The following is a 22,840-nucleotide window of genomic DNA, read 5'->3' as shown; positions in this document are numbered from 1 at the left end:
ATTACAGACAATAACAAGGATGGGAATCAAGGTCACAACAGCATGCATTCCATGTTTAATTTCTTCATTACTAAATACAAGCCTCTAAAAATATGATTTTCAAAGCTTCATTGAAATGCATGCTAACATAATTAAGACACATTTGGAACACATGCAGTTTGGGTTGTAGGTCCGAGGGCAGAGGGGCAGAGGCAGGCCTAACCTGCTGGTATGTTTCCCCTTCAGCCCTGGAAGATCCCGCCCCTCCACCCCCAAGAGCGACTCAGAGCTGGTGACCAAACCCTCAGAAAAAGGCAAACAGGACAACCCCCAGATGCTCTGGGCATGGGGTGAGCTTCCACAGGCTGCCAAGGTACTTGGAACACCTTGCACATTCACCAGTACTTTGCAATTCACTAGTACTTCCAATATAGTAAAATTTCCAATACATTAACTCTGCCAATTCAGAAGTACTCTGCCAATACCAGAATTGGCATATTGGGATGGCAAGTATGCCATCCCGTAAAGTTACAGCTTGGTAAGGTGGCATGCCACATACCTATAACCACATTCTCTTCAGATGGTAAGATGAAAAAACTAAATATAAATAATGAAATAATTTAGGAAACTTTGGGTAACATTGCTTTGGAATATAGCTTGTTTAATTTGTGTGAGCTATGATAGCCAATATTGTTTGTTGTAACTTGATATCAATAATTTTAAAGGCAGGCCTAGATTTAGCGAGTTTGAATGACCTACCAGGAATTGTTGTACATTGAAAACGTGTTTTTGTTGAGATGTAGTATGTACAGGACCAACCAATTTATACTGTATACCAAGGTACTGAGTAGGGGGAGGGAGCTGGTCTTGGAATATCAGAGATCACTCTCAATTATTTAATAGGATAAAAGAACATGCTAAGTGAACATGCAGAACATGCAAATTTCACTGCTCTGAGTGATCTATACCTCTAATTGAGTTTTTATTGGTTCATTCTTATTGGTTCATTGTTTCCAGTAGTAAAGCTGTATCTGTGAGAAGGTTGCTGGAACAGCCTTGATTATCTGCTGATTATCTTTATCTACCATTCCCTTTGTCTCTCTTTGTTTGACATGGCAGCCATCATTTTTGACCCCAAAGCCAGAGTCCCCTATGGTAGACCCGGTGTCAATCCCAGTGTCGGACAGCACGCACTTCCGAGTGATTTCAGGGGACTGTGCTCCTGAACGGCAGGAGGAGTGCCTCCCGCCCCTCACCCTGTACATTCCCGAGCCCAGGGATGGGGAGGGTGAGGGCGGAGCTTTCCCGGGGATGGAGATCGAGGGGATGGGGTCTGCAGGGGCTCGTTTGATGTCTGAAGTGGAAGGAGTGGAACATGGTCATGGGCCCCGACCACTGAGAAAGACAGATTCACCCTCAAAGAAGAAAGGTAACTCACTGTGCTGTGCTGCTTTAACATTGGCCAAAAATTACATTCAAATATTCCTTTAAAAAAAAACAAGTTTTAGAATATATAGAATAACATAAACATGAATGCAGCCGGGCGGCACGGTGGTGCAGTGGGTAGCACTGTTGCCTCACATCAAGAATGTTGTGGGTTTGAATCTCAGCTTGGGGCCTTTCTGTGTGGAGTTTGCATGTTCTCCCCATGTCTGCTTGGGTTTCCTCCCACAGTCCAAAGACATGGAGATAGGCCAGTTGGAGACTCTAAATTGCCCATAGGTGTGAGTGAATTGTGTGTGTGCGCCTTGTGATAGATTGGCGGCCTGTCCAGGGTGTATTCCTGCCTCTCGTCCAATGCATGCTGGGATAGGCTCCAGCACCTCCTGTGAGCCTGCTCAGGATAAGCGGGTATAGATAATGGATGGATGAATGCAGTCAAGTTGAAAAAAAATATTAACATGAACATTCATGTCATGGCTTTTAATATCTACATACAGTACATGTTTATAATCAGGGGTTGGCATAAGTGGTATGCAGGTAGCCTATGCATTAATGCAAAAAGAAGAAAATGCTTGATAATTTTATGTCAGACTCATAATGAAAAGTGTACCTTAAAACAGGTACGTACCTAAAAACGGATAGAATAAATGAAATTTGAAAAAATTGTGCATTTTCCGTCATTGCGTAGGCTACTTGTGAGCCACTTATGTCAGCCCCTGTTTATAGTGCTTTTCTTTGATTATCATTAAGGCACACAATTTTGAGAAATGTGACTAAAAATAATTTTTGATCCTGATGGATAATTTATAATAAAGTGCTATTAAAAGTGAAATGTATAATTTCTTGGACCTTTTGAAGAGGGACCTATGATCAGCATAGTTTTCACAGTATCCTATCTCAATAGCTACAGCAAGGACCACATGTACATTGGTGTTTGCAACCATGTAATCGTCCTTTTGAAGTGAATCATCAAATAAATAAACTAAAACTAAAATATACTAGATCTCTCAAAACGCTAGCATTGATATGTAAAACTAACTTCACTGGTTAAGCATTTTATACCAATGTAAGGTCTGCAGGTTATTTGCGAAAAACAGACAGTCCACTTGTGAAGAGTCCAGTGCCAGTCTTTTCTTATTCACGTAATTCACTATTCACTTTATTCACTATATTCCCAGCATAGGAAAAGATGTGTTCCAATCGCAACAAGAATGAAAAGAAAGTGCTGTGTCTGTCAGGTAACAGCATAGCAATGACCCATATGATCCAGAGACTTCTGTTTTCAACAGAGGAGGCACTAAAGTGCTATATTTATTTTTGGTTTAATGCAACCAAAGTTGAAAGGAAGGCAGCTGCAATAAACACGTTTACATTTTTTTCTTCCATTCGAATATCTAACCATCATTTGACAGCCTTACATGTTACGGAAACCAGTACAGTAGGGACAATTTTTGTGCTCAGTCAAAGGATTATCCACTGGTCTACACAGCCAAAAATTTAAATGGTTTGATAAAATGAGTGCTGTTCAAACTACATACGACTAAGCTAGAAGAAACGTTGAATATAAACAAATGTATTCCAGACTTACAAAGTGAGTAAAATAAAGTAAGTCACATGGTTTGTTAAACTCACAAGCTTGCCAAAATGACTTTTAGCAATATGGCCTTTTGATGAACCTTTTATGCGGACTTCAGTAAAATGACTGCTTTCCTCTTTAGACAAGAGGAGCCGCCATCTTGGAGCAGACGGTGTTTACCTGGATGACATAACAGAGCTGGAACCTGAAGTGGCAGCGCTATATTTTCCCAAAAGGTAAAATACACAGCAACAGCAAATGTTAGTCAAGATCACAGCTGTTGGGAATCTTCTCCCTTGTGGAACCAAGTTGGGACCAGTGAAGTAGCACACTGAAGACCACTTTCCAATTGAAAAGGTTTTATTACGAGCAAAGGGAGACTCGCATAGTGCCACAACAAGCGTTCTGTCTGAATCTCAACGAGACAGCCACAAGTGAGGGTTTAAGTATACTAGTCAGAGTGTGATAGTTGCCAAGTGTGAACGTTCCCAGGAAGGAATGTACATTACACGCAGTCTTCCTGGGGACAACCCAGTTACTGCTGCCCGGTGACACCCCTTTAATCTGTGGCTATTGTATATCCTTTCAAAAAATGATTGAACTCTATGTGGCCATCTGTCTCTAAGAGTGGGAAGCTATTGCAGGGTGTGTGTGCGTGAATGTGTATTGAGAATGAAGGTAAAACACAAAAACAGCTTGATCAGACTAAAGCAATCTATGAGGGTTATAATAAATCTAACCTTAATTGTTCAAACCAATCACAGCCCACAGCACAGCCATCAGCTCAGAGGGCATGTATACTGTCTGATAAATTAAGTCCAAACAATTAAGCTTCCTTCACAGGGAATGTTGGACAGGTACCCTAAAATTCATTTTATTCTTCACAAAGTAACCTTACATGCTTTTTGTTGAACCTAATTGCTGTAAACAGTGCATGCACTCTCCATGGTGAGACTGACAGGGGCTCTCTGGTCCTGCAGCGATGGGGGTGGGGCGGTCAGGGTCAGTTCAGACAGTGGGGCACGGAGCACCAGCCTTTCCCCCCAGTCGGCAAACAGCTCCGGAGTGGACAGTGGTGTTGACAGCTACTCGGACCAGATAGGAGACCTGCCCTCTATCGCCATCTCTCTGTGTGGAGGACTTACTGACAGCAGGGAGATCACGAAAGGTTGGTACTTCTGGATTTCATTGATAATCTTAATTAAACTTGATCTTAATTACTTAATTAGCCCAATCATCTATGTAAACTGAAATTTTAGCTGGATTGAGCAGTGAGTAACCATTGAATGAGTGACAGTGTCCCTTTATAAAATTTTATAAACACATTTATGTGTTCCCGTGGTCTACAAGTGGTAGTTAATACAGCTTATTAACTAATTGAGCTAGGGTAATTGGTGGCACTAGGAGTTGGCATGAAATACAGAAACAGGTGCAACCATCCAGGAAAGGGGTTCCCCACTCTTGTTTAAAGGAGTAACATGGTGGTTTTCACACTTTCTCAGTTTTATGCGCTGTTTGCACAAGAGGCATTGAAGAAACACGATGAGTAAAGTATTAAACATGTCCGTTCTTTATTTTTGGAGAAATATGCGTTTTAAATTTATCGTCCTATTTTCAGCCGGTTGAGAATGTTATCAACTTAGTGCGTCACAAGTACAGTAACCACTCCCATTTCCACGCCCCGTAAAGAAATCTGACTGGACACACCGTCCTGCTACAAGTGTGCTGTTAAGTTTAGGTAGCAAACAACAAGGCTGAATCCTTCTGATGTAATTTACATAGAAACTATACGCTCAGATCGCCTAGTTTCTAGTTTCACTCACTGTGGCCAAGCAGGATCGATAACGTTTCAGAAAATATATAAATGTAAAAGGTTTAATTCAATCTTCTACTGGGACCTTTGCCGTTTATTGAGGGTGTGACAGAAAATTTCGGTGCCGCTGACTGTAATCGAATGTTTTTCAGATTTACCGTTCGATTGAGCAAGTATCATTCAAAGTACATTTTTATGGATTAGTGCTGTCCGATTGTGCTAGCTACTTCACATTAACTTTGTACGGCAATCAGTAAAGGCTAACAGCACAGCACCACTTAATTATTGTCACTTCTATCATCACTGTAGTGAACTAAAAAAAGGCGACAAACTACCTTTTCTGTGAGAAATGTATTGTCGAGCTCTCACGCATACACTGCTGGCGACATTCTAAAACTACGTTTTGCCATCCCTACAGTCAGTCAGATTGCTGTGATAGCTCATTCTAAATGGATAACTCGTGACCCATAGTTTGTGCCGCTGGCTTACAGGCAAGACAATGCAAATATTTGACGAACGTTAGGTTCACTTATTAGAGTGCCTTTTAAGGACTATTAGACTCTCTGGTTGGTTATATTCATTTATAGCTAGCTAGCTAACGTTAGCTAGCTATGTAGTTTGCTTTCATAATGTAATGTTATCGATAACGTTAGCTAGCTAGTTTGCATTCATAAGGATGTTATAGTTGTGGTCTTATCTTAACTTGGCTGGCTAGCTAGCTAGCTAGTAAAAATTATTATTTGATATAAGTCAACGTCCTTAGCTGTCGATACTTGATATACTAAGTTAGCTAGCTTGTGAAAATTCAGTCTCCCAAGATGAGCGCGTATCATGGAGGTAGCTATGGTAACATGGTAATCATTGGTAATCATTTCAAAGAGAAATTCTCAGCTTGCGGATCTGACGCCAAGAAGTTCTGGAAAACAGTCAAGTCCATGGAAAACAAACTTGCTTCTCCTCATCTACCCACCTCTATGAAATTTGGTGAAATTGTTTTTAATGATAAACCACGCATGGCCACGCTCTTCAACCACCACTTCGTGAAGTCATCTCATGTCTTTGATGCAGCTGCTCCTAACACTGCCTCAACTCATACTCCTACTTCATCATCCAGCGTTAACAGCTTCTCCCTTCAACCTGTAATGGTTTCGGAAGTCCTGGATGAACTCATTAAGTTAGATCCAAACAAGTCAGCTGGATCTGATGGGCTTGACCCTGTGTTTTTAAAAGCAGCCGCTCATATTATTGCTGCCCCCATTACAAGCCCGTTTAACCTGTCATTTCAACTGTCTGTATTCCCCCTTGACTGGAAATCTGCCATGATTCTCCCCCTCTTCAAAGGAGGCTCTGGCTCTGACCCGAACTGCTACAGGCCAATTTCCATCTTGCCCTGCCTGGCCAAAGTCATAGAGAAACTGGTTCATAAACAACTAATTCACTTCATTGACTCTAATCACATTCTGTCTGACCTGCAGTCTGGGTTCAGGACAGGCCATGGATGTATCACCGCTACCCTGAAGGTCCTTGACAACATCGTTACCGCCATGGACAACAAGCAAGTCTGTGTAGCTGCTTTTATAGACCTAGCCAAGGCTTTAGACTCAGTCGACCATAATATCCTCCTGCAAAGACTTAGTAGCATTGGCCTGTCCAGCAAATGCTGCAACTGGTTTTCCAGCTACCTTGCTGATCGTGTCCAGAGGGTGAAGACCGAAAACATCACGTCGGAACCACTTTCCATCACTAAAGGTGTGCCTCAAGGCTCCATCTTAGGCCCAACCTTGTTCTCCATCTACATTAACGAAGTAGCCAAGGCCGTTGGTAGCTCCCAGATACATCTGTATGCTGATGATACTATCATATATTCAGCTGGCCCCTCACTCCATGCTGCTGTGTCCACTCTTCAACAAAGCCTCACCTCCATCCAGCAGTCTTTCCACAACCTCCACCTGCTCCTCAACTCCAAAAAGACCAAATGTATGCTGTTTGACCGGAAAAATCTCCAGCCCCTCTAAGATTTTCAGTGCTGATGGCTTGGAACTGGAGTTTGTCAGCTCCTATAAATACCTTGGCCTCTGGTTGTTTTCTGTATCGAAACAAGGCTTCTTTCACGCACTCCGCCAAATACACTCTTGTGAAAATGACCATCCTTCCTCTGTTTGACTACGGTGATATAATCTATAAAATGGCATCAAAGGGCAGCCTTAGCAAGCTCGACACACTCCACCACTCAGCAATCCGTTTTGCCACATGCGCACCCTTCACCACTCACCACTGTGATCTCTACAAACTGGTGGATTGGCCCTCCCTTCATACCAGACGGCTACAACATTGGCTGCAATTAGTTTATAAAACACTCCTGGGAAAGACATCCTGCTACCTCTCAAACCTCCTGCACATTTCCGACAGCAATTACCGCTTAAGATCCAGTGATTTCATAATGCTCATCATTCCAAAAGTCCGTACTGTCTTTGGCCGTAATTCCTTTCGTTTTGCCGCTGCAAATGATTGGAACACACTACAAAACACACTCAAACTCACAGCTCTCACATCTCTCAACATGTTCAAACAAAATCTGCAACAGGTCATAGTTGACTGCTGCACCTGCTGACCAGCCCTCACTCTCTCTCCCGTTACAACTGTACAAAGAATATCCAGTAACTCACCTTCTCTTGCACATAGTGTTTATTTATTGGTTTATTGATTTTATTTATTGACTTTTGATTTATTTTATTTACCTATGCCGTCTTTTGCCGTTTCTTATGTACTGTCGTGTCATACTGTATGTTGTACTGTACTGTATCTGTACTGTATGCGTCGTTTTGTGTTGGCTGTGTTTATTTTACCTATTTACTGTTGCTGACGCCTCTTGGCCAGGTCATCATTGTAAATGAGAATTGGTTCTCAACTGATTTTACCTGGTTAAATAAAGGTCAAATAAAAAATAAAAAAATAAATAAATAAAAGTAACGGGGCACGGTCTGTCAATCATAGCTAACTGACAGTTCTCATTACCATGCCCAGACAGTTCGGGTGAACTTTTATAGTGGGAAATTTAGGCTTAGAAAAATACGTTTTGAAGTACATTTAAATGACTGAATAATAAAAATTATGCACATTTGTTTTGTTGTTACCTAAAGACAACTGGCAAGTGTCACATTCAACCACCATGTTACTCCTTTAATGAGTTTTCTGTTGTAGATCTTCTTGTTTCCAGAACACGTTTTTATCCTTTACCATAAGTCTTCTATATAGATATCTTTGAGCAGAGTATCTGGAAACATGTGGTGTATACAATAGTCCATTTGAATGCTGTTGAATTGTGCATTTGGAATTAAATTATTTGACACTTGTGTTATGGAATTCTTTTTGGATTCTACCCTTTAGAGCAATTTCAAGAAAAAGCAATATCTTATCAGCAATTTGCTGAAAATCCATCCCTCATCGATGACCCTAACCTTGTGGTGAAGATAGGAACCAAGTAAGTAATATGAAGGACCTCACATTACTATATATTCTTTTAAGTTTTTTAACTATAGTTATAACATTTCTGGAGGTATTATATAATGAATGTCTCATGCTGTCAATAATAATCTTATTCTGTAGACCAGCTAATAGTATGCTTTAGAATTTGGTAGAGTTATACAGAGCATTTAAAAACATGCAGGTGTGCCTACAGTGCTTTACCTGTTGGTGTTTGGATCTAGCTTAATGTGCATTAAACATTTTCTCACTTTTCCTGTGAGTAAGTTGGCCTTTTGTGTTGTCTGAGTTTTATTTAAACTTGAATAAGGTCAGACAGGTGTTGATAATTCCTCTTGGTTCCTCCAGGTACTACAACTGGACCACAGCCGCACCCCTGATGTTAGCCATGCAGGCTTTCCAGAAACCCCTGCCAAAGGTACGCAGGCACAAGAACTTCATTTTATAGAAATCATGCCCTTGACACAATTCTTTTTTGTTAACAACTTTTTCTTGAATATATTGGTAACACTGGGGTATCCAATATGTCCTATAGAAGAGACAGTAAAATATATATAACAACAGAGATATGGAAAAAAAGACATTTGAAAATTATAATAGCTCTCTCGTGTTTTGAATGACACTTGTCCATGCCTTAATACCTTTACTCTTAGCTCCCTGTAACCTAGCTGATGATCATTCATGAGCAGCAAGATACATAATATTACACACCCAGGTAGTCATGAGTGGTAGGTTAGGAATAAACCTTTGCTGATATATTGTCTTCTTTGGTGCACCAATGTGGCGTGCAAGACAACTCGGCACTCGGATATTTCAAGTGGGAAATTTCCATCTTTTGACGTCACTGCGTTCACGCTGTTTTACTTTGAAAAAAACATGGATTCCCACAGGACATGCTGCTTTATTTTATTGCTAAGGAATATATTAAATGAGTAAATAGAGTGAAACTGCAAAACAATGTTAGGCTGTATTAGTACTGAAATGTAAATATGGTATTACTCTCAAGTGTTTCATTATATCATCTGCAGCATTTGTTTCTGAGCAAAATAACGTTTTCTAGCTAAGCTGGCTAGCGAAAAAAGTGGCTGATGGATATCATCAACTTTTAAATTTCACATATTGCTATAATGAATGGGAAACATAAATGATAGACCTGAAAAGTATTGATTTTAGGGCTTTCTGAAAACATGTAAAACAGTTCTAGATTTACATATATCACAGTAAGGGTCTTAGGAAAGTTTCATTTCAAACTATTTCAGCGGAGAAGTATAGGCCCTGCATATAAGTTTATAGTGGTGTGGAAAGTTCCTGGTGGAAAAATATATATTGCTCCACGCTGTCATACCGGTGTCAACACCCCAAGACTGCAGCTCCCCTTCCCACACCTCTGAAAAAGAAGGCTGTCTAGCTGTTTGTGAAACAAATCTGCTATATAGATTAGATACCAATCCTCTACCCACAGACAGATATTGTACCCGTGGGTGCCTGGCTAAGGGAGTGTTAAAAGGAACCTTACAGGCATGAAAACTGAACGAATTTGTAAATAAAAATAATATGAATGAGCAGGGAAAGAGATGGCTGTCTGCAATTCTTGGAAAGTTTGCAGTCCAGAATTATCAAAGAGATCTCATAGAGTATATCCCTGTATGTATCCCTCTGGAGGACCATTCAAAATTCTATAATAGCTGGGCCCCTCAAAAAAAAAGCCAGATTATGCTGAATATGAAATGAGGTGGTATATGAAGAAATATCAGCAAACTTTTGCAGGAATTTGCAAAGTGAAAAAAGGGTTGTGGTAGCACGTTGGCAGGGTTCGAATTACGGGGGGGATTGGGGGTTTCTGACCCCCTAATTAAGACTTGGACCCCCCAAAAGAGGTAAAAACAACAGGTCGGGGGGGTCGAAACATTTATGTAACTTTCTTACCTGTAGGGTTGGTGTCTAGTGACGCCACTGATGGGAAATATATTGTAATATTTACAATATAGTTTGCAATGAGAGATTGCACATATAGCAGGTTAAACTATACATGTCCTGGATCAAAAACTCCTTGACCACAAGTGCGTCAAATCAAAGGGTGGATGCGCAGAACTACTAGAGATCTATGAATCAAAAAGTAAGCAGTGTGCCTAGTGTCTCCAAATCTATACAAAATGTCTAAATTATGCATTGCTGTAAATCACAATCATGTATTTTGCTACAAATCAAATGTTTGACTTAAGGAACTCACTGTTGCATCATCTTCAAGTGGGAATTACAAGCTTTCCATCAATACAGTGGTCTAAAATGGCTAGGGGTCCAGAAACATATCCAAAATCTCTCCAAAATTGAATAAAATGCTTTTTTTCCATTGTAAAGCATATAAATGAGCCCCTTAGGAAGGTTTAAGATGAAACATTGATATCAGATTAAAAAGTAATGCAAAGATATTGTCACACAATGCAGTACAGTAGGCTACCTAAATGTTCAACAGTTAACTCTTATGTATTTATATACTCTGTATTCTCGTATGTTTTCTTGTATGGAGATGGGATGACATGAAAAGAATTTTCAACCGTCCACCACGTTTTGGCAATGTTCCAACTCTCACGTCATCACTGTTGCATGCATCACAAAAATTACTAAAATACCCACAAACACTTACATTACAGTCTGAAGTATTCTCATTATAAAATACCACTAACCTATTTAAAGACACGCGATTTCAAAAATAACGTATATAACTGAAATATTTCGAGCAGTAATACTTACATAGCAGTGATTAAATCTTATCTGTGTTCAGTAGACAGAGACAGAGACAGTAAATCAATGATACAGTTCTATCCGCTTCTGTCTTACTGCAGAAAACGAAGTCAGCTAGGTCTATCAGCAAACATATGGCTTAGCTATGCCCAGAATTCCTCAATAGTAATAGTATTTACCAAGAAATTACAAAAAATTGTTGACAACGTTTCAGGTGCAGCGTCTTTTACTGCTACCACAGAGTGAGAAAAGTTTTACACTCACCTACTGAATAAATGAATTGTCAGTCAAGCCAGACTGTACTAAAAAGGGCGACAACGCCGTAAACAATACGTGTGGTATTATGCACAGCTATTTTGGAAGGTACCCAAGCGTCACAAATGCGCGTACATTTCACAAACGGATTGTCCAAGACAATATATGACCACTCAAATATACGACATATATATGCAGAAAACCAATGGTAAGGTTGTATATTTATTCAATATTTAGTCCCAAATATTGGCTGTAGAATGACATGGTATCATTTTTGAAAACTTCATCTCGTTTATTTAATTATTCAGTGAGCAGTGTTTTCACCGCTGTATTGGCATATTGTAGGGCTATTGTCGGGTTTATCTTGTTGATATGATGGAATACGATTTTTGAGTGGTGAAAGAATATTTTTATGAATGCCCAGATAGACAATATTGTCCATTATGTCATGGGTGGGGGGTGTAGTTGCAGATGAGACTGCAGGGAGGGGGTGCTTGTTAAATGAATGACCAGAGCGACAATGGTGGGGCTGCGAAACTCGGTTTTCGGGATAGTTGTCGTGTATCGTCTACTAATGAAACTAAAACAACGCGTTTCTGTTTTTATCTCACACTTTGGTTGCAGTAGCACCGAATGTTTGAGTTTAGTAATCTCAGCACGCCGGCGTGCCGACCACTAGGGGCTGTGCGCTAAGAGGTTTTAACAGGTGCTCCAGGACCTGTAGAATTTTTCATATTTAAAAAAAATAGTGACCACCCGCCTTATTTTAAAATGCATGGGGTATATTCCTACATCATTTTCACCACATGCAGTACCATATATTTCCAATGGAGGGAAGAAGGGTGAAACTGATGTAGGAATAAATCCCATGCATTTTGAAATTGCCTTTAGCCATTCGCTCATAGCCTTTATGTGCATTACAGTACCAAAATAAATTATATCTGAAAAAAAAACTTATTTTCAACATACAAAAAAAAAAGTTATTCACACATACAAAACACATTAAGTCATTAATTCAAACTTGGAATATAGGCCTGATATTTAAAGTATTGCTATCAAAATTGGGCCAAGTTACAAGAAACAATCTTAGCTGACGCAAATTAAACAAGCTGTATTCCAAAGCAATGCAACCCAATGTTTCTTCTGAAGACAATGTGGTCTTTCAAACTTTCTGTCACGTCAAAGTTTCAAATAACAAAAATTGCCTCATGGAAGAAAGCATTTAAATGAATGTGTGAAACCACTGATGACTAGAAAGGATGTTTATCCTTGGTTGTCAAGTTCATTTTACAAAACGTAAAGTTCTTCTATATTTACAACTTCAAATAAATACTGATTGTTAAATGAATAAATAAATAAATACTTAATATAGACAAAAACTTGCAGGTAGGCTAATTTGAGACTCTAAATTGCCCATAGGTGTGAGTGGGTGAGTGAATGGTGTGTGTGCCCTGCAATAGATTGGTGATCTGTCATCCAGGGTGTATTCCTGCCTCTCGCCCAATGCATGCTGGGATAGGCTCCAGCACCCCCTGCAACCCTTCCCAGGAATAAGCAGATATAGATAATGGATGAATGGATGGATGTAAGCAACATTATGCTTTAGATGGGTTTCTTGTAGCAGAGCCGCATCTGTATGATTACGGTAAAGCAGATCAAGGCATTTTACTTGCTTAGTTAAATTGTTAAGACCATGCTTCAGCTTCAGATAATATCAAGCTTTATGAAGTGGTAAAGCGTTAATATGTGTTTCCCTTCATAACGATACTGTAAAAAATGTCCATCCGCTGACTGAAAGACTTCGTCCTTCCAGGCACACCTGCTGAACAAAGCATCACATACTTCACTCAACTTTGTACAGAAATTGCATCTGTTTACGAGTTCCTTGAGTCAAACTAAGCACTTCCTGTGAGTTTGATTTTAATATGCTTTTGAGACTATTCAGGGATGTTAAAATGAGTTAATGTTCAAAACTGACCTAAATATGAAGTGAGAATTGTAAGAAAAATATTATTAGATGAACAGCACCATAAAAGCATAGTAAAACAGTTTTTTTCCCTCTGTTTTCTCCCCCCACACTCCACCCTCACCCTGTTGTTTCATTTCCTTATCTTGTGTTCATTTTTCTGTTTTGTTTCTTTCTTAGTATTCTTGCCTCAGTTACATTTACTGTGCACTGGAGCTCATTCTCTGTTGTATGTGCAGTGTTATTGGGTACAGGACTGTACGTTCCCCCAAACTTACTTACATTCACAGGCCAGGAATGTAAGTTTTCCTGACTAATCAGGAAAGGGTAATTTTCTGACCCTAATTGTCTGTCAGAGACAGAGGACTCAGGTATGCCAGAAGCACACACACCAAGAGGTTTTCCACATTTTCACAGCTGATAGCAAGAAAACATGTTTAGCAGTAAATCCAAACACTAGCAGCCCCAGAGATAATTTAGGTATGTAAATCAAAGATTCCAGATTTATCGGGAAGAATCACATCCCTGACCTGGCTGTGTGTTTGCTGTAACGTTCAGCATGCCTGTGCTTAGCCTCGCCCCTGCTCATGTCCCTCAGGCTGTGATTCTGGACTTTCTTTCAGTTTAGTTTTTGTGTTTGTTGAGTTTTGATTCATTTGCTCCAGGCCACGGTGGAGAACATCATGAAGGAAAAGATGCCAAAGAAAGGAGGCCGCTGGTGGTTCTCATGGCGTGGCAGGAACAACAGCGTGAAGTCGGTATGTCCCCAAACATGGCCTGCATGATGGCGGGCAATAAAACATGGACAGTCCTCTGGTCAGGATGTGTTTAAGCATATTTTTTTATTTGCATCTTTGAAGTGTGTTGCTAGGCTTCAACAACTGATAAGGCCTGAATAAGACAGAACCTGTAAAATGACAGCTTAAGTTATTATACCCGAACTAGAAGATTGCATAAATATTTAGTGTGAAATCTAAAAGGAATCACAGATCAGCCAATCTACAATTTTTCACAGCAAATGCTACTGTTCAAAAATTGTTTTGGACTCTCAAGGCTCACAGAGGGGGAAAAACAGTTCAAGGTATATTTGAATCCATTTCTGTAATTCAAAGTCTTGGTTGACTTTCAAAGAAATATTCAAGGGCCACAGTTGGAAGTTCTTTTGATCTCCAAATCTACTATCAGATTCCATCTCCATGTCGACAGGCTTTTAGAAAGGGTTGGAAAAAAATAAAAGCCTCTTTGAGTGGAATCAAGAAAAATAAGCATCTGGAGTTTGATAAACAGTATTGGAACTTGAATTGAAACCATGTTTATGGTTATATGACACAAAAAATATATTTTTAAAAGTTTTTTGGCCATCCACATTCACAGTGGGTTTGTTCAAAGAAGGATGCTTATTAGCACTGAAATATGGTGTTGGATCTTTGATGTTATGGGTATGGTTTGCATCTACTGGTCCATGGACTTCTGTTAAGGTCAATGGAAACATGAAAGTACCAAAACATTTTTGTCAAAAACTTAGTGCATCCTGCCAGGTAGCAGAAATTGTGTTCCATATTAACCTTTCAGCAAGGAAAAGATCCCAAGCATTCCTCAGAATTAACCAAGACAAGTAGTGTTTTTCAATGGACATCTCCAGTCTTGGTTTTTGTTTCCGGTTTGAATTGAAGAGGGCAGTCCACAAGTGTAGGCCAAAATACATGAAGGATCTTGTGTAGATTTGTGTAGAGTTATGGTCAGAGATCCCTCCAATATTTTCACCAATCTCATAGAACACTAGAGAAGATGTGTGAGGGTAGGCAAAATTCTAAAAACAGTGTGAATATTTTGACAATTATTTGTGGGGGAAATACATTTAAAGTGTATGACTTATTTTGGTTTATTCTATTGAATCATTATTAAAGTGGAATATTTTCCACATATTGTAAACTTGAATATATAGCTAAGTACTATTTGTTTTAGACAGTTTTTTGTTCATCTTTATCAAAGGTGCAAATCATAGTGCAAGGGAATTGTATATTTATTTGGCATGGAAATCACAGGGACCTCACAATATGATATCTTGAAACTTGGGTCACAATACAATACTGTTGCAATTATTTTTGTTTTGTGATACACTGATATTGCAATAGACTAATATTGCAATTTTATAGAATGATTTATTCCTGCGTTTTATTAATTCAGTTCTCATTTGATTACAACGTACATTATAAAGTTCATATCATATGTCTGAGGAAAAAAATCTGGCAAAACCCATTACACCCCATACATAATAAAAAGCCATGTATCAATTGATTTCATTTAAAACTTTTATTTGTGCAAATGAACACATTAGCAGCCTGTAAGAAAATAAAACATTCGAAAATATAGGGTCCTTTCAGCAGCTTTAATTTCAATAAATAGAATGTGTAATTCAATTTATGGGAAAAAATAAACAATGATAATGCTGAATTCTAGATGTGCAACAGTTGCAGCAGTTGTAGACCATCTTCAGTTTCAGATGGCACATCAATAAGATGTAACATTTATTTTACATGAAATGTCTTAGTTACATCAACACTGAGGAAGCTAAGCATTTTGGCATAAATACTTCATGTCAAATCGCAAAATAATGTTTTCTCACATTCTCACTGTTGCTGTACATGCTGATATTATCAATGGTAAAGCTGGTTCCCTGTTGACAGGAGTCTCCTTCAGAGCAGGGGATCGGTGGAGGCGGAGAGCAAACGGGAAAGATGGCTTCTGTAAACAGGTAATACTGAGCCTATGGAACAGGTTTATTCATGTATCTGTTCTTCATGGAACGTTATCAAAACCTTGATCTGCAGTATTGTGATGAAGCCATTAGGTGCCAGTGGGGCCACAGGAAAGGCATTTGTCTGCAGGTGTAGTTAGCATATTATACATTGTTGTATGCCATTTCTATATCAATGTAATTGTGTTTCTGTAATTTCATTTGGTATGAAGACACTGCTCTGACATCTTTTACAGTAAATGGTCAAGGAATCATTTTCCAGCTTTTTCCTACATTGGCTCAAATTTCTGGCGTGTAGACTGCACTATTGGGATGGCAGGTATGCCATCCCATCACGCCAGATTACACCTTGGTGGGACGGCATGCCCCATACCTATATAGCACAGAGAGGTTGGCACTTTTCAGGGTTCCCTACAGAAATAACCTCAATGACCACAGACACTCAGCCCTTAAAAACATGAAATTCTGTACCTTCTGACCCCATTTCAACAGACAGAATTCACAAACAACTTCACCTGTCCACACAATAAAGCTCCAAGCTTAGGGAATTTTGTGTTTTCTCCTTCTTCCTGCCTGATTACATCATCAATACTCCAAGCCCACAAATAATGTCTCCCCATTGGACATTTAAGGTACATCAGCCAATAAAAACATTGAATGCACATGCAAAATGACATATATAAAGTTGAAGCGCACTTGTTTAAAACAGCTATATGTTGGTGTTCCTATATCTCCTACACTGTTAGCTCACTGGGTAGCATGTCAGCCTGTGTTACTTTTGGATGACTGACAGGCGAGTTTTGAGCCCCCCTTGGACTCATGAGAACCTCTCACTCATTACACTGCCTTGCTGGGTACCTAAAAATAAAACATTTAAACTATTGCTTTTGTATCTGTACAATCTTGTGGGAAGCTAATTTCTATTTCTTAAATACAAATAAAATACACCAACACTTTAGACAGTTCCGCTTTTGGCATTTTAACCGAGTTCTATGTCAGCTACCTTGCTAACGACACAACAGACTGACTGTATTAGTTGTGCAGATGGCTGTGAAATTAATGAGCACTAAAATCAGCGTTGCACTTCGGTCTGGTAGGCAGCGTTACTGGTTGTATAGAAACTGGTGCAAGGTAATGACTTCTTCAAGGCAGGTATGTTGCAGGGGTTTTGGGGTAGCATTGTAACCACAAAAAATAGACAAAAACATTGGACAGTGGCTGCACACAATGTTATTAAGAAGAACGGTAGGACTAACTAATTAAGTTGCACATGTCACATATAAGCTACTTCATCGCATGCAACATTTCTACAATTGTATTAAGCAAATATAACAATTGTATTTATTTACTAAATTCAATTTCTTTCTTCAGTCTACTTAATAATACTGCGTAAAACCACTAGCTAACATTTCGTTTGTGTGTGTGTGTGCGTGTGTGTGTTCTACACTACTATATGTAGGCTAGTGTTGGGCAGAGCTACTAGCTTAACTAGCCTACATTTTCCAGTACCATGTGTGTACTTTCTATTTCTAAAATCAAGCAGTTACAATTTTAGGCTAGCTGTATTGGCATAAAAGTACATTAGTTAGGCCAGCATCATTTGTTGACTACGAATATCCCAGTTTACATTTAAAGTCCCATTGTCAGATATTGAAAGCAAAACCTAAAATAGGCCACATTGTGTTACCAACACAGTTTCCTTGCGCCAGTTGCACTGGCAACGTTTGTTACTATCACATACAATATAAGCCAAATTGTATGTAAACCTGTATTGGCATAAAGGTACATTCATTACACCAATTTCATATCTGAACAATAACCCAGCTTTTACATTCACAGCATTATCTGTTGGATATTTAAAGCGAAATTCCCTGTCTAAAATGGACACGATTTGTCGTGTTACCACAACTGCTCTGCCCCATATAAAATGCAAGTAATCGTGTTACTGTCACGTAATATTGGACATTTAATTGACCATACCACAAATGAATGGACACGCTTAATGTAACAAAGTTCTGAACAGCAGCAGATTGGCCATATTTCACATCAATCAAGCATACCTGTCTGTTAGGCAGAAGCTGTAGTGAATGAGATGAAAACGGCAGGAATTCCGCATTCTTTAAAACAAGCATGGCCTCTGCAATCGACATATTTGCCACCACTGGCATACAGTGCACTTTCATTTCTTTGTCATTCATGGTCAAGGAAAAATTCTTGAATCCATGCCTATGTGTTTCTTTCATCTAGACTCTCTGTAACCATGCATGTATGTGTATGGATGTCTCTCATAGCCTAAATTTATATATGAATTCCTATTATCACTATTACTATTATAACTCATAACAAACCCAGTACAAAAAGATATATCTGATGAAAACACCTTTTCAACATACAAAAATGCCAAGTTGCTCACACATACAAAGCACTATCTACAAGTCATTACTTCAAATCTAGGCCTGCTATTAAAAGTATTGATAACAAAATTGTACCAAGTTACATGAAGCAATATTGGCTATCTTAGCTCACACAGATTAAACATTCCACAGGAATGCTGCCCAATGTTTCCTAAATTATTTCAAGTAATTTGGCCCTGTGTGTTCTTAATCTTACCATTTGAACACAATGTTCTCATTCATAATTTGTGTCACAAAATGTCTAATAATAAAAATTGCCTCATGCATGCCATTTACATGACTGTATGAAACTGCTAGTCAATACCTACAGAAAGGATATTCCTCCAGACAGGATATATTTATACTTGTCAAGTTTGTTTTACAAAATGTACGAGTCCTTGTATGTTTACAATTACAAATAAATACTGATTGCACAATAAATACTGTACATACACACATATATGCAATATTTTATCCCCATGGGGACATTTCCCTAGCAGCATGTAACATTCACATTTATAAACAGATGTTTATACCAAGAAACATACAATCATTCACACTACAGAAGAGGGGGGGGGGGGCATAAATACAGATACAAATTACACATCTTGAGGCCTATTACTAGGCAGGCTCAATTACACCAGGCAATATCAACAGAGGACAGAAAAGTATTTGAATCCAAAACAAATAAGTATTTCACCCAGGTCTGTAGCCAATATTGTTTCATGTAACTTTGTACAATTTTGATTTGAAGTAATGACTTACAGATACAGTGCATTGTTTGTGGCATTTTGGCATTTTTGTATGTTTTTCATCAGATTGTGTTATACAAAATAATGATTGTTGATTAATCTTCCCCTGGCCTTCTGCTAACTCAGGCGGAAGGAAGAATCGTCCTCCAGCGATGAGGACCACAGAAGTGCCAAGCCGAGTCCCAGCTCTGCCCAGTCCGACACTCTGCTCACCCCTGGGGCTGTTTCCTATAAGAAGACACTCCGCCTCACCTCCGAGCAGCTGGTGAGTCTCAGCCCCTCAGTAAAATTGATGCCAGTAGCCTAGAGGTGTGGTTTAGAGCTGCTACCCACCCAATAAAAACATACTACGTTGTGACAAAGTCATGGTTTTTAATTTTCTATTATGATAACATACATTTAGTCTGATATAATTAACAAAATATAATAAATTAATTTTTAATCAATTAGTCTTAAAGAAATTAAATGTATTATTGTTATTAGTGTGTAAACTGCAGATAGTGACAAGTCTCTCTGTGCCGCAGATTAGCCTGCAGCTAAAGGACGGCCCTAATGATGTGGTATTCAGTGTCACCACCCAGTACCAGGGCACATGCCGTTGTGAGGGCACTATCTACCTGTGGAGCTGGGATGACAAAATTGTCATCTCTGACATTGACGGCACCATCACCAGGTATTAGATTAAATTGTCAGAATAACTTTTATCATAAAGGAACCGCAGCATCATGTGGCAACTGGCCCGTATATGGGTCTGACCTGGAATTGTGGTGTTTGGTTTGGGCAGGGGGCCTTTACAGTATTGATTATAATGCTGATGCAATATTTAGAAGTCAGAAAATCAATGGTACTCACTGATGTACAGTAAAGGCTAATTCATACTTTCCGCGTCCGCGTGTTCGCGAGGGTCCGCTTTGGTCCGCATGGCGTAAATGTCGTCATCCGCCCATGTCCGCGAGGGGTCAGCCCAAAATTTGTTACTGCGTGGACTGTACGCATAGCAAGCGCACCGACTGCACATGCTCCAGATAACAAAATTTAATGGATGCTTGGTTTGAAGAGAGTTGTGCGAGGAGATTCGCTATTACCCACATTTATATTGTCTAGCTGGGCATTCATAAAAATATTCTTTCACCGTTCAAAAATCGTATTCCTTCATATCAACAAGATAAACCCGACAATAGCCCTAAGATATGCCAATAGGGCAGTGAAAACGCTGCTCACTGAATAACGAAATAAACGAGACAGTTTTAAAATGACATGATACCATGTCATTATACAGTCAATATCTGGGACTAAATATTGAATAAATATACAACCTTCCCATTGATTTTACGTGTAGAGATGTCCGTTTTGAGACTGAGTGGTCACATATTGTCTTAGACAATCCGTTTGGGAAATACACGTGCATTTGTGATGCCTGGGTACATTCCAAAATAGTTGTGCGTAATACCACACCTGTTGTTCACGGCGTTGTCACCCTTTTTAGTACAGTCTGTCTCGTTTGACAATTTGTTTATTCAGTAGGTGAGAGTATAAGCTTTCTAACGATGTATAGCATGTCCAATTTTGCTTTTGGAATAGCGTTTTATAGGTCAGTGTAACAGAAAATTTTCTTATCATCGCATTCACTTACGCATTCACTCAGAGATAATGGAACTGGAATGGAGTGTAGATCGGGAAATGCGCTTGTGTGGAACGCCAGACCGACATGGACCCTCAATTGTAGTATGAATGGAACCGCGTGGGCGTCTGCACGACCGGTACAAGTCTGTAGCTGTCCGCGGACGCAGAACGTGGAAAGTATGAAGCAGCCTTAACAGGAGTAGTAATTTTCAATTATTTCCATGCTTGTTTGTATCTGAATTGGGTGAATTGCATTGTTAGCTATGTGGTGGATAGTAATATCTGGAGTAAAAGAGCTTAAAGGTTAACAAAAATCAATACTGCGCAAGTTTGGTTTCTAATAGTGCATTTGTGTTTTAACTCATTCGCATCACCTTTTAACATTATCGCTGACACATTGTGCTGTTTTGTTACTCATGCACACATATTAATAATACACACATACTGTATGAACATTGAGCATATGGGGCAGAAAAGAAACCACACAATACAAATCTTTGATGGATGCTGAGAGAGCAACAGATTGTCTCTACACGTCGTATTGTCTAAGATATGCATTTGTTAAATATGTGTGTCTAAGATGAAAAAGCATTGGCAATTAAGTATTTTTTTGGAGCTACTGTATAGTGCCTCTATGACAGTAACTTATACCAGTTAAAAGAATTTGAATCTTTTCATATTTGCAATGTTTGATTTTAATTGGTACTTCCTTTGCATACGACTCTGCATCTCCCAGACAAGTATATCAGATATGATGAAACTGCCATTTCACTATGGCCTTACACATATGGGATTACAAAGATAAAAGCAGCCAATCTTATTGGCGATAATGAAAACAAACCTTCAGCACACTGACAGATAATTTATTCCTCTAAAGCCAACCTCTTTTACAAGTGCTTTGCAGTCTCTAGTGATTAACTCACTGAAGTTGACTTGGACACACCTTATTACCGTTATGAGTTACCATGAAGTTGAGCTTTGACTCTGAAAATAGGGCACATTGCTGTTTTCCATTTGTGCTGATGTGTTTATTCCCTGCAATGAATTACACTCTTCACCGCACTCTTTTAATGTAATGGTTGCTATGTGTGCTATGCCAATATTAAATAACTGTTTATATGGATGACTGGCATCAGGCCTTCAGCTTGATGATTGTATGTTGATTTCCTGCTAGTTGTTTAAATGAAATGGTGCTGTAATGTAACTAAACAGGAACTAGGAAAGAAATGTGAACTTAATGTGAATTTAGCCCACAACAACATCCCCCATGACCCACCAGATGGTTCCAACTCAAAGATTGGGAACCATTTTCCATAGCCTCCTCTCTGTTCCCACAGGTCTGACACTCTGGGCCACATTTTGCCAACTCTGGGTAAAGACTGGACGCACCAGGGTATTGCTCGCCTTTACCACAAAGTTAGCGAGTAAGTGCAATGTCAGGAGTCACACGATCAGTTCCAATCTGATCAGGCGCAGTTTTCCTAACTGTCATAAATGTAAAATTGTGGTTGGCTTGCTTAAATTTCCATATCATGTCCCAAAAATCAACCAATTTCAGGGTTGCTGCTTAGGCGCAGCTGTGTAGTTCTCACTCTTACGGTTTTCCTCTCTATAGACTGACTCTGTCCTCATGCATAAACAAAAGCCAGATCAGCCAGACCATAAACCAGATCTGTATAACCATTTGTAGTAGTGCACATTTTTAGCTGCAGTTGACAGGAGTGTCAATCAGAATAATACTGAGGGCCATGTAGAGAATTATAAAGCAAATCAAGGGCCAGACATGTAGCTAGTACTGTCATGGAGTGTGATCGCAGACTTGGTGGGTGGATTGCGATCGTGGACTGGTGAGTGAGGGTTGGGGAGGAGACTACGATCATGGACCAGGAGGAATGAATTAGAACAGTGGATAAATTTATTGTACAAAAAATATTCAGGACTGAAAAAAACAATTCCAGGGCTTCAGCCAGGGATGCCCCCAGCTGGTTATGCCACTGGAAAAGCTCAACATTGGAGATAAGAATCTTATCTTTTGTTACCTCATTGATGTCATGTGC

General features: G+C 39.3%; 1 protein-coding gene across 4 annotated transcripts in view; it reads left to right on the top strand.

Moving 5' to 3' along the window:
• Positions 1–22,840, top strand: part of lpin1 (lipin 1) — a 115,132-nt gene that overhangs the window by 75,756 nt on the left and 16,536 nt on the right. For 2 of the 4 annotated variants that reach the window (XM_035422536.1, XM_035422539.1), the window contains exons 7-18: positions 226–352; positions 1,099–1,408; positions 3,141–3,234; positions 3,979–4,166; positions 8,199–8,292; positions 8,643–8,712; positions 13,438–13,515; positions 13,923–14,015; positions 15,945–16,012; positions 19,287–19,425; positions 19,685–19,833; positions 22,121–22,207. In XM_035422536.1, the coding sequence (XP_035278427.1) occupies positions 226–352; positions 1,099–1,408; positions 3,141–3,234; positions 3,979–4,166; positions 8,199–8,292; positions 8,643–8,712; positions 13,438–13,515; positions 13,923–14,015; positions 15,945–16,012; positions 19,287–19,425; positions 19,685–19,833; positions 22,121–22,207 (1,497 nt within the window). The remainder of the gene's footprint in view (positions 1–225; positions 353–1,098; positions 1,409–3,140; positions 3,235–3,978; positions 4,167–8,198; positions 8,293–8,642; positions 8,713–13,437; positions 13,516–13,922; positions 14,016–15,944; positions 16,013–19,286; positions 19,426–19,684; positions 19,834–22,120; positions 22,208–22,840) is intronic. The other 2 variants (XM_035422540.1, XM_035422538.1) reach the window with 1 other exon arrangement.

Source organism: Anguilla anguilla, chromosome 6 (assembly GCF_013347855.1).
Source record: "Anguilla anguilla isolate fAngAng1 chromosome 6, fAngAng1.pri, whole genome shotgun sequence".
NCBI classification, from domain to species: domain Eukaryota; kingdom Metazoa; phylum Chordata; class Actinopteri; order Anguilliformes; family Anguillidae; genus Anguilla; species Anguilla anguilla.
The sequence above is the reverse complement of the archived record's forward strand: the minus strand, read 5'-3'. Positions and strand labels throughout refer to the sequence as shown.